General features: G+C 42.5%; 1 protein-coding gene across 3 annotated transcripts; it reads right to left on the bottom strand.

The window, feature by feature from the left end:
- Positions 1-660: 660 nt before the first annotated feature.
- Positions 661-17,274, bottom strand: Ctla4 (cytotoxic T-lymphocyte associated protein 4). Of its 3 annotated transcripts, XR_004118206.1 has the most exons (5): positions 16,850-17,274; positions 13,358-13,705; positions 12,802-12,911; positions 11,026-11,490; positions 661-729 (listed from the first exon to the last, which is right to left on the bottom strand). XR_004118206.1 is itself a non-coding variant. In XM_031368844.1 (4 exons), the coding sequence occupies exons 1-4, from the start codon at positions 16,956-16,958 to the stop codon at positions 11,386-11,388; spliced, it is 672 nt and encodes a 223-aa protein (XP_031224704.1). In that variant the 5' UTR covers positions 16,959-17,274; the 3' UTR covers positions 10,262-11,385. The 3 variants fall into 3 exon arrangements, 2 of the variants coding, with proteins under 2 accessions (XP_031224704.1, XP_031224705.1); XM_031368844.1 differs by lacking the exon at positions 661-729 and having other exon boundaries at positions 10,262-11,490; XM_031368845.1 differs by lacking the exons at positions 661-729; positions 12,802-12,911 and having other exon boundaries at positions 11,423-11,490.
- Between the last annotated feature and the right edge of the window lie 1,980 nt (positions 17,275-19,254).

Genomic DNA, 19,254 nt, shown 5'->3' with positions numbered 1-19,254 from the left:
TGACTGCTCAATTCCACCTTCAGTCGCCACAGAAAGAGAAGAGAAGGAGAGTGTGAGAAACGGACCTCCTGGTCAGCCATGTTCTTAGTTTAACTCTCACTCCCATACAGCTCAACAGTTATCACCTAGAATCTCTTGATTTGTTTTCCCTCCCGAAGCACACTTCTCTGCACTTGTTTTTAATAGAAATGTGTTGTGTTTATAACTGAAAACTCCTGCGACTTAACAAGATCTCTCCAAATGCTAATAATAGCCAACTTACAGGGTACCCGAGAGACACGGGAGTCTGATGAAACTCCTTAAAGATTAGAGTTCAGAGGCATAAAAAAAATGTCCCGATAAGTGATCATCACCAAGTGGAATTTACCTCTGGTGACTCACCCAAAGGAACTCAAATAAAGGAACTCATAAGAAAGGAAAACAGTGGATTCTAAGACCCTCAGTAACTAACAGTAGCAGGAATCCCTTACTTTTATTGAGGCTGAAGAAGGAAAAAATAATGACCAGACCCAAATAACAACATAAAAGAAAAAGTTGACTAGACTAAATCCACAGTCAAGGAAGGACACAGGTGCTGCTGCAGATGCTGGGTCGAAGCAGGCATGGATAGAAAAAGGAGCCCATTACCACCATTCCATCTGTCTCCTGCCAGGGCTTCCAGGATCAGTTGACAAGGACAGTCAGGTGATGCTGTCTGTTTAGATCACTTTTCCAGGCACAGAATGGAACCTGGGAAGATTAGAGAAACAAAGGAAGAACGGTGATGAGATGATGGCAACTCAATCGCCCAAGCTTAGCAGGCACCTTCCTTTAACCAACATGTGTTTTGTTTGCCTAACAGCTGTCTACTGAAAGAAAGGAGGTGAAAGTTAAGGAAAGGAAGGCAAGAAGAAGAATAGAACTGTCTCAGCCTGACATGACACCCAAGGCACTGAGAAAGTCATAAAAAAATCAAGTGTACTATAGCATTTAACTTATATGGTTTACTGATTAACCCATGCCACACTCATTCTAAGCTCTATATGCTCAGTGTCAGCCATTTTAGATAGGAGGAAACTGAGGCATAGAATACTGATCAAGTCAATCCTCCCTTCCCTCCAACCCCCAGCTGCAGAGATCAAGCTCTAGCTAAATGCCTCATGGTCTCTACAGAGTAGAAAGAGCCAATAATAGATGATAAGTGTTTCATCCTCACAGTTAAAGTTTTGGGCATACTTAGGATGTAATGAATTACATCATTATAAGACAAGCCAAGGATGGGGAGTTCACTTTGGACTGGAGTGACAAGGCAAGAAATGCATGGCTACTAATCAGTGTCTAATACAGGAATGGCTCAGTCTCCTGTAAAAGGAAACCTGGCCCACTAGCCTTGCAAACAAGAGTTAACTAGCTTCCCTGGCCTTCACAACTCCCTTCAGTGCTCCACAGACATGATCCCAGGTATTTCACCAAGCTGGATATCAGAGAATCACCTTGGCCAGCCTCCTTCTTAATCTCTGGGTATATTATAGACTTTTGACAGTGAAGCAATAGTTCTCTGCATATTTTCTAATCTATGGAAAAATCAGTGACCAGTAATTCTCAAGGAACTAAGCACAAACTTGTAAATCCATGACCAGGAAAGCGCCAAATGATAGAATATACACGTGGCAAGCTAACTTTATCCATGATAGCTTTATGCATTTTATATTCACTCTTGAATATAATTTAGGATCAATCTAGATCTATCTTATAAATGTGCAGCATTCAATAACAGGACTAACAAGTTTCTTTTCATTCTAAGTCCAAGGCAAGTAATATATGATGTGTTTTATATCATATATATTATCTAAAACAAACTAGAAAATGCATCTGGTTTTATGATTTACATTTAGGTTTCTTTTCTTAAAACAGAAAAGCTAGCCTTGGTCTAATTTAATATCAAAATTTTCCACAAGTAAAATCAATATGGACTAGTAAATAAAGAGTTTGCTACATATTTTCCAATTCATGACTTAAAATTCTGTTACTAACACATATGTTTTTATTAAAACTTTCCAATGACTATTTTATTTCCAGAGACCATGATTATAAAATAGTTCTCTCAGTTTCACTGGGCAAAACAGACATCTGATTTAAAACAGTTTGCAAACCAGGCAACCAAGTTAGACAAAAATAGTTCAGTAGCTACTAGAATAAAAGTAATAGTCTTGGGACAGTTGTCAAACTTCGGATCAAGACTAGCTTGAGCTGAGTGCATATAATGTACTACAGATGATGTAAGTTTCTGATGTGAATTTCCCTCTCAGTGTTTATTAAGTAACCTTGGTCTCCTCCTACCTAAGCTTACATCAGTGTGGGGCAGGATGTGCTACCAAGTGCAGAAGTTAAGATCCCAAACTGACTTGAATACAAATCTACCTCTGAAATGATGGGCAAATGTTTGGCAAAAAATAGAAATACTTTCTTACTGTCTTACAGGTTTGTGTAGACACAAATGAAGACTTTCTTGTTGCCTACAATGAGATTATTCTAGGGACAAGACTATGCAATGAGCAAGAAGTGCTGGTTGCAGTGGAGTAGCCAAGGGTTAAAAGTTAGTAGGATTGCCGGGCGGTGGTGGAGCACGCCTTTAATCCCTGCACTTGGGAGGCAGAGACAGGAGGATTTCTGAGTTCGAGGGACAGCCAGGGCTACACAGAGAAACCCTGTCTTGAAAAAGCAAAAAAAAAAAGGAGGGACAGGTATTTGGGCTAGGTGGTAATAAGGACAGGAAGTGTAAAGGTTACATTGCCATCTTGAGTGCCAACAGTGACTACTACTCATGGTTCCCCATAGGTGTGTACTGAGAAATTTGGGGGGTGTGGCTAAGATCAGTGGCCCAGGGATCCATTACAGATCCAGCCTCAGGCAAGTACTTCGCTACTACGTTCCCCAGGAGAATATAGTACCCCTTGTTTATGGATCTCAACTCAGATCTTGCTCTCTAAATCTCTAAGGGTTATCAGGGATCTAAAGTAAACTGGCTGGTCTACTAGGAGGTCAACAGCTCTCTGACTTGGGGTATTTTGCACCAATCTTTTCCTGCTATAACATCTACCTGTTAAGTTCAACCCATATTGAGAGACACAGAACTGAACAGAGGCTAAACCAATTGCAAGGTTCAGATGCAATCCACATGAGTGCTGTGTGTTCTTAAGAATTTCAACCAGATCCACTTCCATATAACTTTCCTTGACTAACCCCTGCTTCCTTCTCTTATCCATCAGTTAATGAGGATCCAGAAGGCCTGTCCCAAGCTAACAGGACAGAATCTAATGCCTTCTGTCTGGGTATGATTCCAAACTTCCCTTCCTTTATATGCTGCTATGAAACCCTCAAGCTGAGTGTTCCAGGAAGTGCATAAAGCAAATCTAATATATCTCTCACACAACATCCCTTCAACACAACCATCATGCCTTTTTTTTTTAAATGATGTCTCCTTAAGCTCCAGTTACAAACACTATGAACACTCAAATTGGGACAGATGTGGTAGCTATGACTCAGCTTGGTACAGGCAAGGGCACTCAGCCACTCCTTTGTGACGTTCCCTGATTCTTCTCCCCATGGTCAGCTCTGACTCCTGCTCAGTGCCCACTTATATCACACACACCCGTCTCCATCTTCTCATTCCAGAGTGGAATCAATGGCACCATCATCAATCCAGGGTGAAACCATTGTCTATTCCACACAGGAAAGTTTCCTGCTTTGCTCCTGGTTGCTTTCACAGATTCTGGCAGAAATGGTGTCTTCATCTGTCACAACCTCAGTACCACAGACCTGGGTTCTGATGTGGGCAGCTCTCTGTCTTCTTTGAGGCCTGCAGGGTTGGCCTATGCTATGCAGTTTTATTCACAAATTAATAGTCTACCATGTTTGCCATTTGGGGTCATCTTCAAATCTTAGTCTTCTACTTTTTTTTTTTTTGTCTCAGGAAGCTTTGTGGTTATTTTCCAGGACATCTCTGCCATCCACTCAGAAACACTCTTCCTCTTCATGCCCTCACCCTCACCTTCTGCTCCTGTAAAAGCGTATTATTCTTTTACAGTCTAACCCCATTTCAAAGTTCACAGGTATGCATGCAGGGTAGCACCCATTGGCTTCCATTGGTCATTATTTCTATTATCTCAAGCCCATCTGGGTTAGATTATCATCTCATTCTCAGGAAACCGTGCTACAGAATTCCTCACCCATTGACCTGATAATGGCCTCTACTTCCTCATCTGCGAGTTGAGTTCCAATATGAGAAGCTCTTCTCTTCATCCACCATCTCATGGTGAAAGTTGGTACCGAGGCTGAGGGCTGCAACCAGACCCCCATCTTTGAATGGCGTGTACCTCCCATTTTTCTTGTCACTCTTTACAGCCAGTCTGGGGACAGTCTTAGCAAAAGCACCTTCAGAAAGCTTTTTGAGCATTTGCTTGCTCCAGTAACAGTTTGCAATGCCTGTGGTACATGCTCAACTTCTCTGAGCATATCAGTCCGCATTTCTTTTCCACACTCTCTTTCCTGTTTGCAGGGGCCACCAGAATTCAGAAACCGTTATTTGAAAATAAGAATGCTGCCTTGGAGTTGAACTCCAGGGCTCCCCCTGACATAGGCACTAATGGCTTGCCTGGGCTTAGGCAAGAACTAAAACCTATTGCAACTTGTCTCCTTGTCTGAAAATAAAGATGGTGGCAGGGCCTCATCTGTGGGATGTTGTGGGAATTAGCTGAGGTCATGGGTGACTCTATGTGCAGCTTCTGTCCCCTCTGTGGTGGTTAACATTGACTGTCTATTTGGCAAGCTCTAAAATCTCCTAGAAAACAGACCTATGCCTGTCTGTGGGTGAGTTTCTATATTAGGTTAACTGAAATGGGTATACTCATCCTAACTGTGGATAGCACTGGTTCATGGGGTGGGGCCACAGATCTAATAAAAAGGAGAAAGCACACCAAGTACCAACATTAATCTTCTTCTCCCACCGTCTCTCATTCCTGTCTCTCTCCCCTTCCTCTCCCCGTCCCCTCCTCCCCCTCCCTCTCCCCCTCTCCCTTCCTCTCTCTCTCTCTCCAAATTCTGTAGGAGGAACGGCTTGGCTTGGCCACCTCTGCATAAATACCAGGGCCAGAGCTGCAAAGGCGTCTCCTGCAGGAGGACCTAACTGAGGACTGCCTAAGAGACAAAGGATTTCTGATGCAGACAACATCAGCCAATCAGGAACTGCTGTTTAGAAGAGATGCTTTCTTGGGACCAATAGGGTACGGGTGGAGGGTATTAAAGGAACTTGAAGCGGTATTCAGATAAGCTTGCTGCAGCTTTTCTCATCTGCTGTCTATTCCGGAGCCACCTCACCTCCAACCCCCAAGGGCAGGTAGGGTAGGGCAGCGAGTAGTTCAGGGCATAGGCAGCAATGTCTCTGCTGCCATGGCTTCTCCATAGTGATGGACTGTACCCTCGAATGGTGAGAAAAGGGAAGCTTTTCCTCACTCCAGTCATTATCATCAGATGCTTGGTTACAAAGAGGAAAAAAAAAAATTAGTACCTTCTCCCTTCTGAATAAGGAGCTCCTGAAACAGACCGAGCACAAAAACAATTCTCACCTCAAAAGGAATATGTGGAAATGTTACTCTTAATTCATTACATTTATTTCTTTGAGATAAAAGCCAGTGTAAGTCTGGCACAGACTGCGTGTGCATGTGTGTGTACGTGTGAGTGTGTGTGTGTGTGTGTGTGAGTGTGTGTGTGTGTGTTTGTGTGTGTGTGTGTGTGTGTGTGTGTAACAGAAGATGACTAGTGGGAATTCGTTGTCTCCTCCCACATTGTAGATCACAGGGATTGAGCTCAGGTCCTCAGACTTAGCAACAAGTGCCTTTATCTAGTGAGCCATCTTACAAGCTCACAAAATCCCAGGAGCAGAAAGACATTTCCAGGACAGAGACACAGGACAGAGACATCGCCAGGTTACCACAAAGAAAGAAAGCCAAGTTCATTTTTGACACACTGAAAAAAAAAAGAAGCTAATGGTGGGATGAATGTGGTATGGATTCAAACAGTTTCAGGGTGAAACAAGAGGAAGGGAAAGAAAGTCCTTCAGAAAGGGGCTGTGCACGAGTAACCATTTGTGAGGCTCTCTAGAACACATTTCATACTGTGCTTCCCAGGGTCTCCTCCCTTTATTCAAATACATAATTTCACTCTGTGTGAATCACGTTGTTTTTGAAACACTGTTGGTTGCTAAGGCAACTTGATTGTGTGTGATAAGTCACTGACTCCCAGCAGAATGTAGATGCTCTCTCTCGGGCTTCCACCAGCTTTGCTGACAGGGTGTCATGCAGTGGAATGTTTCATGTTTTCCCAGAAGCATTCTGCAAAGTTGCTAAGGGTGGGCTGGTCTCTGCTGCTAAGCATCAGGGAAGGCTAAGGAGGAGGTAGGAAGGATGGAAACAATCCAGCACTGGTGACAACCAGCATCTCATTTATCCAGATGATCCTACCCAGCACTTGGGAAGCAGATTTCTGAGAGCAGCCTATGTGTCAGCATTGACTCTCTAGACACAGCTGAAAAGGGCAGAACAGCTCAGAGAGGTACTTGGTGCACAACCTGGATGTGAAAACCCAGAGATCAGACTTTCTAGACTGGTTCAAACTGCCACACACTGTGACTGTGGATAAGGTTCCCAGAGCCTCTGCTTATTTTCCTCTGCAGTGTCAAGGCGATTTACACTGCCCCCTCTAGTTCTAGCCATCTATGATGGGAGGATGCCAAGTAGGACAGTTTCAGGCAGTATGACTCAGAGACCTGGGAGAACACTTGAATACCCATGGGCCTGTTCTCTGGTGAATGGGAAGCTCGGGATGTGAAGCACACACCATCTGCACTTCCAAGTGTCCCAGATAACAACTGTGTACAGTTAATGCAAGAGCATCAGTGACAGCATGAACTCCCAGAGATCACAGGTTTCTAAGGAGAGGCTGAGGCCGGGCATCTTGCAAGGTACACCAGAAAGAGTTGATGTCTAAGAAAATGCTTGAAAATCAACTGTTGTCTCTGCTTCAGAACTGGCTTCCCACCAGTGATAAAGTGTCCATGTGTGTCCTGGAGTGGAGTCAGGAGTCAGGTTAGAATTATGACCATGACCATAGGTTCTGCTTGTATTTGACCAAAAACTCCAAATGGGAGGACTCCAGCATCCCTTTTATTCTTACTGTCATTAAAAATATAAAACTGTCCTTGTGACAGAGTCCTCAGAATGAAATATGGAATGTATTGAGATATTGATTCCACTGTAGAGCCAGTTCACATTTGTTTGTTTATGGAGTTTCAAGGCAGAGAGTTTCAAAGCAGAATGTGGCAAACCTACCTATTAATGTCTATCATAGTCTATAACCAAGTAAGCATGAAAGAAAACTCTCCTCTCTTTCATCAATACACTGGCATATCTCTGGATAGGATAGAGAAAGTTGAACTAAACTATAAAAGCAAAAAGTATATAGGCAAGTATATAAGGTTCTAAGGAGCCATGGCCCTCACTAGATACCAAAGAGAAACACAGCCATGGCATCTATGCCCCAAGAGTCACTGCCTCTTTTATTTGTGATCTTCCAACATGATTCCTTGGATTTGTAAGTTAACAGTATAATGACATCAACATTTTGCAAATGCAATCCCAGTTAAGCTTAAACTAGGTATATGCCTAATATGGCCACTGAGGAGTCTCTGTTTGAGTACAAAAAATATTTAGTTGGAAAGGGAGATCATAAAATTGAGAGTATTCTTCCCATAAAATGATTGAGATCATGACACAAATGTAGAATGTAATGAGCACGGAATTCATACTCCAGAATCTTAAAGGTTTAAGACAAGATGAATTAACCTATAGAGATTTTCTTACCAGAGGAATGGATATTAGACTGAACTACTTAATAAAATGCAGACAGCTTTTCAGTAGAGGACAGTTGTTCCTCCCATAGTCTCAGAGACGCTAGCTCCACAGCACTTTAGGCTTCTTGCTGGAGCATCTCCAGTATGCCTAAAGCTGTGAGGATCCCTAGAGGGCTTCCACATCAAGCTAGGCATAAAATTCAGGCACGCTTGAAACTATTAGAGGTGAAACCAAAGATTGCTGTGAAACAGAAAGGGGGGAAATTGTATGGGCTTAAAGTGTCAGTAATCTGATGGTGGAGGTTGTTCTCAATAGGCACAGGGATGGGGATTGAGGACTAGGAAAATGACTCGATGGACAGAGCCTTGCTGTGCAAGTACAAGGAGTTTGTACCACTGGAAGCCATGTGAGGCTAAATGTGTTAACCCATCCTGGATCCCCAGTGTTCCTATGAGATGAGAGTCTCATGGGCCAGTAAGACTTGACACACAGTGTCACACAGCAAAGACCCTGTCTCAAAAAAAGAGAAAAAGTAAAGGACAATACCTGAAATTGTCCCCTGACCTCCATAGGCACTGTCGTACACAGTACACACACACTGGACTTACACAGCATGTGTGCATGTGAAAACACACATACATACACATGCAGGAGTTTAAAATCTATATATTTAGTGATAAAAATAGAGAAATAAAAATAGCAGAAATGAGATTATCATAACTGGAAAAAAATGAGCAGAGGCATGTGCTTGGGTGGGAAGGAGATGAAGTCAATTCTGCAGCCCCGAGAGTTCTGTCTCACTCCCTCGTCATCTACATCTGTGTCTGAAAGTCAGGGCTACCTGTGTACAATAGACCAGGTTTCATTTAGACACATGGAATATTTAGGCTTTCTTGAGACCTGTCCCCAGAGCTATGCAAGTTGGAATGCAATGATAGGGCCAGTCTTCTGGTCTCGGGACAATGTCCGTCTCTGATTGCTACAGATAAATGAAAAAGGTGTTAGAAAAAGCTTTCATTTATCCATGATCCTTTGGCCATAAATGAGACATATTACTGTTGAAATTTGTCTCGAGCTATTTGGAGCAGAAAGATATTTACATATTTCATCGAGGACTCCAACCAAAGACGGAGAGAGCAGGAAGCAGAACCTCCTGTGTCATAGCAGCATGTTCTAAATAATAACCACAACCCTGCATTGAAACACACCTGTCCCATTTTACTTAGCAAGACTTTCTGAAGTGCTTACAGTGGCGCTGTCTCATTTGTTAGGACTTTGTGGAACTGTGTGTGTGCAAGAGTGAGCAAAGGGAGGGGAGAGAGATAGATAGAGACACACAGAAAGACATGAGGAGACAAGCAGACAGAGACACAGGGGAGAGAGACAGAGACACAGAGACACACAGAGAGACATGGGGAGGCAGGTTAAAGAACTCCACCTAAGTGATCATGAGAAAGGAAGCGCTAAGAGCTTCCGGGACATTTCCAGCCATGCCATCCAAACCCTTGAGTCAGAGCAGAGAGAACCAAGGCCCTGAGCCAGTGTCTGTTGCAAGTGACCCAGTGTGTTCAGTTACAGGTGGTCTGCAACCGCACAAAGAATGCTGCGCATGACAACAATAGGATGTGGAGGTCAAGAATGGGAAACTTTAAAGGAAACTAACCAGGCTACTGGTATACCTTGGTGAACCATGAATCAGAGAGACTCGAGTTGGCCCGAATCTTGAGTGTTGTTAGTAACACAGAACAGTGTGTTTTCTCTACGTCTGCAAAACAATCCGTATGTAAGACACAGGGGAACTCTCCATTTACAATGAAGACTAATCAAAAATAGCAGGAGGAATGTCTAACAGCACTGGGAGCTGCTATGACAACAGTAATCAGTTAGTAAAGCTGCAGACTGTGGGTTAAGAAAGGGGAAGTGAGGGGTCTGGATAAAGAGAACTGTGTGTATAGTGTAAAGGACATGTGTGCCTGTATTTTATCCAAATAGGATAACTTAAGAGTAACGGGTGGGTTCTTCCCAGGATGGGCTTCAGATCACGGCTGGTACATGGCTGACTCATAAAACACGCTTTTCCTCTTCTCACTTATCCAGTTTGTCCCCAGGATTTTTAGCACAAAAGACTCCTACTAAGTGCCGAATGAATCCATCAAAATCAAGCTCAGGGACCGGAGAGCTGGTTCAGCAGTCAGGAGAGCACACCCACTCTTGCAGAGGACTGGAGTTGGACTCGCAGCACTGGTACCTCCAGCTCTGGGGGCATCCCACACCTCAGGGACACCTACAGACATCTGTGCATATCCATACATAATCAAAACATTTTTCAAACACTACACTTAAATACAAAACTGATCAATTGGGCAGCTCCAAAAAAACAATCACAAGAAACTTTTATTTAATTAAAAATATTATACATGTTGTTGCATTTTCATGGAAAATATTGAGTTAAAAAAAGAAAAAACACCACTAACAATGTTAGTTTTCAGGAACTCTCATGCATCCCATCCTACCATCTGCTGCTTTCTGTGGCATTAACTTTGTGTTTGGGAGGAGCCATAGTACTGTAGGGGGTAGTACTGGGGCTTCCTAAAAGACCAGACCTATTGGTCTCAGGAGTGAGGCATTTCCTTGAAAACAGTGTTCTGTTGGGTTCATACAGACACTGCCAGCTTTTGGTTTCCTTGCAAGTCATTGAAGAAAACAAAAGCAGAAACAAAAACAAAAAAACAAAAAAATGAGTGTAAAGACCCAGTTCTGACGTCAACATCGGTTTAGTGCAACTGAGCACTGCTTGCCAGCCTCATCCAGTTTCCAAGCCAGTCAACGCAGGACCTCGAGTCTAACCTGATGGCTTAGTGTCCCAAGCTCCTCAACAAAACTTCCCCAGAGCCCACTGTGGGAAGACACTGATACATAGTGTTTATATTCAAACCACCAGCAAGTACACAACAGCACATGAAACACCCATGACAATATCACTTAAAAACACATCTTGGAGCAATACAACCTTTGGAACCCACTGGCTATGTCACATAGCTGTGTGAATAAATTTTTAAACCTTCATGTAATTATACATTTGTTAAAGAAAATAACAGCATGAAAAATTTAAAAATCATTTAAGTCATAAACATCTCACAGGTAAATACAAGATGTGTACAGCATAAGGTCTTCCTTCAGCCACTTCCTTTCTTTGGGCTGTGCCATTCCCCAACGTTCCCTTGACCTTACATCATAATGCCATATCTCTATGCTGCTTCCAAGGGATGCTTTTGCTAAAACGGTTCTGACGGAACAGAAATATCCCAGCTCTCTGTTCATGGTTCTTCACTTTAAATTGTAGTATGCTTAATTGGAATTTTGCATCCAGTTTTATGTTAAAGAGAGGCATACTCTCCTTAAAATATACAAACAGGTAGAAGTAGCTGGAGAGAAAAAGAAAGTTGAAATTGCCTCAGTTTTTAGAGTCTGAAGTACACTCTTCTTCATAAATGGCCTTTCAGTTGATGGGAATAAAATAAGGCTGAAATTGCTTTTCACATTCTGGCTCTGTTGGGGGCATTTTCACATAGACGCCTGTTGTAAGAGGGCTTCTTTTCTTTAGCTGCCAAAACATTAAAAAAAAAGAAAGAAAGAAAAAAAAGCAATTATTATCAAAGAATACAGAAGCCAATTGTAACCATAATAGGACCCAGTAAATATCGGGTCCCTCCACAACAAAAATTAAACATGCACAATGACATACAGGATTATAAACTCTGGGAGATTTTCTTAATTGAAATAATCAAATTCACCTTAGATAAATAATTCTCCAAAAGGGAGGAAAGGGTTTTGAGACAACCTCACCAAGAACACCGAAAAATGCCCAAGATAATTGGCTAGATCTTGTCTGTGGTAATCAAAGCACCAGAAACATTAGAAGGTGGCTTTGATAACCTATTTTGAAGTTGTATTCCTCATCTCCATTCCTCTTACGCTTTTTATTGCTTTTTCTTTGTCTGTATTAGTTTCTATCACCTCAACAACTTCAGCCAGTCTGGGTGGTAGCTTAATGGCAGATTAAAAAATGTAGACAGCAGCAGAACAGAGATTCTGTGAAAGTGTGTGTGTGTGTGTGTGTGTGTGTGTGTGTGTGTGTGTGTGTGTAAATACAGATGCAGAAAGAGATACAGAAAGTGACAAAGGTAGAGAGATGAGGAAATGGGAGAGTAGGAAGAAGAGGAAGAGAAGGGATGGGGACAAAGGACATTGTTTGTGATAAGGAAAGCCAGCCTTATGCAGACATGACTGAGGACTGTTCGGAACCCTGACTGAAGACTTGATTCCATAGTTCTCTCTTTTCACTACCAATGTACTAAATAAAAACCAGACCTTTCCTTCACAAGCTAGGGAGGAAGGCAAGGCAGGGCGCTTTAAGTGAGTAGATTACAGGGATGAGAATAAGTAGAATACGAGAATAAATAGAATAAGATAGATAATACTTATTCTATAAGTAGCTATGGCTTGAACAAAGAAGGCACAAGGGGAACCAAGAGATGGTGTTTGGTGAAGGACAAAAGTCCATCCAGGTGGTTCTAATGAGCAAGGGTTGCCCAGCAGACTCCTGTGTTCCAGGGTCACTAGGATTAAGGCCATTGCCATGATGGTGACAACCAAAACAGCTGCTCCATGTTGTTCAAACAGTTACTCAAACTGAAACTCTGCTCAGAAGCACACAAACATTCATTGTCAAACATGCTCACGTACAGCATTAGTCATCCTGAAACCTCTAAAGCAAGTGCATGGGGTTCTAGCGTGTTCTTTACCCTATCCTTCCTGCTCCTTGTTTATTGCTTCAACTCGGCACCAATTGGTCAGTGGGGTACAACAAAAGATGTCCTCATTAACTATGGGGAAGTGTCAACACCACACTCACCATCTTGCTCAAAGAAACAGCAGTGACCAAGAAACTGTAAAAGAACAACCCCGAGCTAACTGCAGCAAGGATCCAAAGGAGCAAGTCAGAATCTGGGCATGGTTCTGGATCTGCAATAGAAGACAAAGCATCAACCTCCTGAGACAGTTTCCAATTGTGGGGTCCTAATTCATCATGGGTGATAAGAAGTAGTTAGAGATTCCAGGCCTTGCTAGTCAACCCTAACTTATACTGGTAATCCACAGGTAAGTCTGGCTATTATTTATTTAATGCATGATTTTCCCAGAGTGCCACCAAAGGAACAAGGCTAACCTTCAAGAACAAGTGTCCTAGCCTATCAGCAGTATAAAACAGGTCCCTAGATGCATTTCATTGCAATCAGAGTGATGGTTATGTAACTAATCAGCATAAGCAAGACTGCTATCCCTTAGAGAATTCCTAGCTATGCATCACAGACCTAACTATGAAGGACCCTCAAACCAAGGAACAAAACTGTCCTTGTGTAAAGATGATAGTAATGCAACAGACTTGTTCTTAGTGGAATGGCTTTGCTCACCAATGACATAAATCTGGGTCCCGTTGCCGATGCCCACAAAGTATGGCGGTGGGTACATGAGTTCCACCTTGCACAAGTACAGTCCAGTGTCAGCAGCTCTTAGTCCTTGGATGGTGAGGTTCACTCTGCTTTCATTAAAGGCACCACTGCAGAAGGGGTAATCCAGGAAGCCCACTGTATTCTTTGCTGTGAATGTCGTGGCACAGACCTCAGTCACTTGGTCATTTGTCTGCCGCAGTACAGTTACCCGGACCTCATCAGTGTTGTGTGAAGATGAATATTCACATGGAAAGCTAGCGACACCGTGGCTGCTGGCCAAGACCACTGAAGGTTGGGTCACCTGTATGGCTGACATGGAAAAGCCAAAGGAAACTTAGTGGACTCATGATCATCCATGGTTGGGGCTACTAGACCACACCTGAGGCCAGGAGACATTTATCTTGGATGAGCACCTGCAAGTTCACCCCTCAACAAACTCCCCTCACCCTTTGCCTCTCCATCCATCTACCCTGGCACCCCACTTCCCATCTTTCAGCTGTCGTCGGTCACTCTCCAAGATCTCCTTATTGACAGTTTATTGAAGACAGTTGGATATAGCAAGGAGAACATTAGTATAGCAAATAGAAGACCTGGCTCTCATAAAATGTGTCATTTTAGCAAATGATTCTTCCTTTCACTTATTCTCTCCTGCAGTAAGAAAGAGGGGTAACCTACATGCCAGTGCAGTGCATTCTTTGCTGATAATAGAACCACATCATGTAGGAAGGATAGTGAGTGGCAGTAAAGATATTTCGTACAGAACCTTGCCTCATCTCTCAAAGTAAGCCTCAAAATTTCCTGCCTTCTTATCAATAAGTGTGCCTCTGTCAACCAGAACAGTTGAACCTCAGGTCAATGCACTGGTCACCCTTTCCCTGGCATCACAGTGGTAGAGTGGTGTATAAATCAGATGAGGAAGCCACAGAGCTGAGGGCACCAGGGTCATTTCCTCTCTGGGTAGAGGCAACCCTGCTTTAACTTCTCTGGGCTTCCCCTGCTTCCCAGCCACCTCTTCTGCCTCCCTTCTTTCCTTCACTTAACACTTTCCTCATCCTTTGGGGGTGTTGTTGCTGTTGTTGCTGTTTTCTCTTTCCTCCCTGTGTATTACAAAAGAAAGGAGTCCTGCTCTCTACGCACACATGCTTTCATCATTAGAAATTGGCAGGTTTGCAGCCTGGCATTGGTGGTACAAATCTGTAATCCCAGCAACCAGGAGATGAAGGCTACATATCAAGTTCAAGGCCAACATCAGCCAAACAGCAAGACATTGCTTTACAAAACAAAGAACCACAGGTGGAAGGGCTAGAGATGTAGCTCAGTGGTAGAGCACTTGCCTAGAGTACACAAGGCCTCGGGTTCCACCCTCAGCACACAAAATAAAAGTGGCTTTATGTCATATTGTCATTTCACAACTAACTTGGCTGCTCTCTGGTCTATGTTGGAGATTACACCCTAAACTTAAACTGAACAATGTCCCTGGAAGTTTACTAACATCAATTATAAAAACAAGACAATAATTAGCATTCAATGCCCTCCATATTACAATCTTGAATACCACCCCAGGCTTAGTCTCCAAGACCACCTCCCCTAACCATAAACCAGGCTATATAGGTACTCTAGCCTCTCCTGAAAGCACCTGTACTGATTAGCATCTGTCTTCTGAAAAGAGAAAAATATGTCCGCTGTTGTCATGGTTATTCCATCAGCTTGGCGGGTGAAACAGCAGGTGTCTGCCCAGCTTTCATCTCTCCTATCAGAGACAGTCTGCAAGCATCCTTTGCTCACAGAAACCCCACTATAGTGTTTTAAAAAGTTCTCTCCCACATTAAAGTTTTTGTGACCTATTCAGACAAGAAACTGTACCTGACTATTGCTTCTTTGGTAAAATTAAATGATCAAATATCATTCGCACATCAGTTTCACATAAACTATGTGATTTCTTAATTTCAAAGATCTAGAGAGAACTAGTGAGGGTCCAGTAGATACGTGCATTTCAAGGCACATAACAAGCCTGGTATTAGCCTTTCAAGAGCTTCTATTTCATCTGAAACACAGGGATCCATACTTAAAATCCACATATAGTTGATGAAACAATCAAGGACTTTGTGAAGAAAAAATAATAGAAAGACTCTTAGACCAAAAAGCTGATGTTTGTTTTCTTCCTTTCTCCCTTCCTCCTGTCCTTCCTCCCTTCTTCCTTCTCTTCTCCCTTCTTCCCTCCTTTCTTTTTTCCCTTCCTTCCTCCCTTCCTTCCTTCCTTCCTTTCTTCCTTCCTTCCTTCCTTCCTTCCTTCCTTCCTCTCTTCTCTCTTCCTTCCTCCCATCTCCTTCTTGCCTTTCTATCACCTTCCCTTTCCTTCTTCTTTCAAGTTCAAACTATTCCATCTTTAAAATAACTTATTTATTTTTCCTTCACTTATTTTCATTACTTCTTCTATTCTTTGAGATTATAACATAATTACATTATTCCTCCTTTCTTTCCTCCAAACCCTCCCATGTAGCCCTCCTTGCTTTTCTTTCAAATCTATGGCCTCTTTTTTCATTATTTGTTGTAATATGCTCAGCTGTATAGTTATATTCATTCTTAATGCAACCTGCTCATTCTTGTGTTATTTGCTTTATGTGTTCAAGGCTGACCATTGGGTATTGGATAACCAGCTGGTGTGCTTTTCCCTCGGAAGCTTCCTGCTCTCTATATTCCTTGGCTTCCTGTAGTTATTTCTACAGTGTTGAGGCCTCTTGGTCTTTCCCCATCCACTTGGGTATGCCTATTGTTACTCTTGTCCTTATCCAGACCATGTTTAGGCAGTCATGTTGGTGATACTTTATGGGTGTACCATTTGGCATCCTAAGAGACACAATCTCACAATAAACACTATATACCTTTGGTTCTCAGTCTTTCTGCCCCCTATTCTACAATATTCCCTGAGCCTTAGGTGTGATGATTTAAAGAACTAAGAGTGTCTCAAAAACTAAAAGTGAATGAGGAAAAATTCTTAATTATTTGAAGTTAGGTAGGCTTTTGGGGGAAGACGGGGGGGGGGGGTCAGGAGAAAAATCTTAAGGTCACTGTGATCTCAGGATCAAGTGTATTCAGAATTTCAAATGCCTTTTGCCCCTTAAATCTCTTAATTTTATGGTATTTTCTAACAGCGATAAAATAGAACCTGAACTTGTTCTCCCCCAAATCCGCTCTCATGGTTCCTTAAGCCCCAACTGGGATCCCAACTGGGATCCCAACAAGCTGCTACGGGCAGTCACAGCTCCTTTGCTACTGCTAGACCTCCTCTACTCTTCTTGGAACTTCTGTAGGAAGCTGTTAAACCGAAAGGGAGAGGGTTGGCCTTTCACTTCTGGCATTTCTATAAATCACTGTCCTTAGCTTCCGAAAGAAATGAAACCCATGTAGGAAAAACACCTCCTCCACCTCCATGTTCCAGAAGTCTCCACTCACCTTCAGAGAAGATTGGGATGAAGAGAAGAGCGAGCAGGGCTATAAAAGGCCACGTCCTAGAAGCCAGCTGCAGTTGAGCTTTGTACCTCTGGACTCCAAGACAAGCCATGGCTTGATGGGAAACGTGCTTGGGTCCTCAGGAAGCAGAGTAAAACCGTACAGGATCTTGAAGCTTTGAAATGTGTTTGAACCCACACAGACTCAAGGACTTTATATAGACAGCTTTGATCCAAGGTACGTGCTACATATGTGTAGCACACACACATGACACCTGAACAGAGAGCCTTTTTGTTTTGGTTTTACGAGAAAGGAAGCCGTGGGTTTAGCTGTTACGTCATAAAGACAACCTCAAATATTCAAAGTAAAACTGAACAAAACAAGCAAATCCAGGGATGGAAAATGTACTCAACTTGAAACTGAAGCTTCGAATCACCTCTGAGGACCTGGATAAGTGGAGTCTTGGAGAGTATAATTTCCTGTAGTGCAGGGTATGCCTAAATTCCAATCCCAACTTTATCCAGTCATCTGGTCATCTTTAACCACCCAGTTCTCTTTCTTGGCATCCCCTTGGTCATCCCTCTTCGTCCTGGAACCGATGTCTGAATTTCTCTTTAGAAGGCACCCATAAAAATTATGTTCTACATATGATGCTCTGTCCTTTTATGAGCCCCTCAGTGTGCAAAAAAGTTTGTTTTGCCTAATTCCGTTTAGTATTTTATTGAGAAAAATGTCAAACTCACAAGAAAGGAAAGACACACACACATATGCACAAGCACATGCATGCACACACAGACACACAAAAAAAACAAAAAACAAAAGCAGAGAAAAGGGCCTCTGGTTTTTTTTCAATTGGGAAACAAATCAGATGTTTCTAAAACCATAACAATGGCAAAATAAAGTTGAGGATGACCCAGGAAAAGTCAACCCAAATGAAAAGACATTTAAAACCGCCACAGGAGGATAGGTTTCTTAAAAAAAAAAAAAGTAAGACTTTTAAAAGGTAGAAACTCAAAACTAGGAGACACAGCTCAGTGATAGAGACACAGCTCATATACCTCAGCAATGGAGACACAATTCAGTGATGGAGACACAACTCATATACCTCAGCAATGGAGACACAGCTCAGTGATGGAGACACAACTCATATACCTCAGCAATGGAGACACAGCTCAGTGATAGAGACACAACTCATATACCTCAGCAATGGAGACACAATTCAGTGATGGAGACACAGCTCAGGGGTGGAGACACAACTCATATACCTCAGCAATGGAGACACAATTCAGTGATGGAGACACAGCTCATATACCTCAGCAATGGAGACAATTCAGTGATGGAGACACAACTCATATACCTCAGCAATGGAGACACAATTCAGTGATGGAGACACAGCTCAGAGGTGGAGATATAGCTCAGGGGTAGAATACTTGCCTAGTATGCAGTAGGCCTTAGGTTCAATTCCCAGCACCACTAAAAAAGAAATTCAAAACTAAGGGTAAATATTACCAGAATTCTTAAACTGAACTGTAGAAAGGGCAAATGTTCAATCATAAATACTATGGTACCTTTATAATATTAAAATTATTTACAATGTTCAGTATTTAGAATATCTAAGTATTCTCTATATTAATGCATATTAGATAATTGAAATAATTAATACACATATTTGTAATGCATTTTTAGAATACTAAACATTGAAGGCTTCCCTTAAGTCTGGGGAGCTCTCAATAGTTCAAGGATGAAAGGGATGTTCATTGAGGATCTATAATATGCTATGAATTGTGTGCACTTAGGATGGAATGATGGCAAGATAAAAAAAAAAAAAAAAAAAAAAAAAAAACAACTTAGTTGGTTGCCTGGCATGGCAGAGCATGCCTTTAATCAGAGCTCTTGAAAGGCAGCGACAGACAAGTGCTCCCGTGTTTCTGTGGTTTCCTGCCATCTCTGCACCCCATCAGAAGAGACTCTGTAGAGTCGGGACTGTAGGCTTCCTTTAATAGAGCCTGCCCACTAGCGTGTGCTCACGCATACCTTTCATTCTGTATGCCATTTCCCAATATGCTTCCTTCGGGTCTTAAGATAATGACACAGGTTTCCTATGCTGTATTTGCTCCTGATATTTCGTTGTCTTCTCTCCACATCCCCTAGCATTTAGCTGAGGTGTCAACACTCTAAGAAATGGCTTGTGATGTGTCTCTTCTCTACATTCTCCTAGCATGTTGGAGAAGCCTCCAATCCCCGACTTGTATGGCAAGAAGCAATAACAACCTAATGGCACTCATAAGGGGTCAGGACCCAGACTGGGCACTAAAGGCTTTAAAAGTGAGTGTGTGTGTGTGTGTGTGTGTGTGTGTGTGTGTGTGTGTGTGTGTGTGTGTTCCTATCCTGTTGGTGAGCCATGGCAG

Source organism: Mastomys coucha, unplaced genomic scaffold (assembly GCF_008632895.1).
Source record: "Mastomys coucha isolate ucsf_1 unplaced genomic scaffold, UCSF_Mcou_1 pScaffold14, whole genome shotgun sequence".
NCBI classification, from domain to species: domain Eukaryota; kingdom Metazoa; phylum Chordata; class Mammalia; order Rodentia; family Muridae; genus Mastomys; species Mastomys coucha.
Note: the sequence above shows the minus strand (reverse complement) of the source record. Positions and strands in the feature narration are given on the sequence as shown.

Coding starts and splice junctions, on each gene's coding strand:
- Ctla4 (XM_031368844.1), bottom strand. CDS start 16,958: ATGGCTTGTCTTGGAGTCCAGAGGTACAAAGCTCAACTGCAGCTGGCT. Junction 13,706..16,849: donor CATCCCAATCTTCTCTGAAG/GTGAGTGGAGAC, acceptor TTTCCATGTCAG/CCATACAGGTGACCCAACCT. Junction 11,491..12,801: donor CTGTTTCTTTGAGCAAGATG/GTGAGTGTGGTG, acceptor ATGTTTTGGCAG/CTAAAGAAAAGAAGCCCTCT.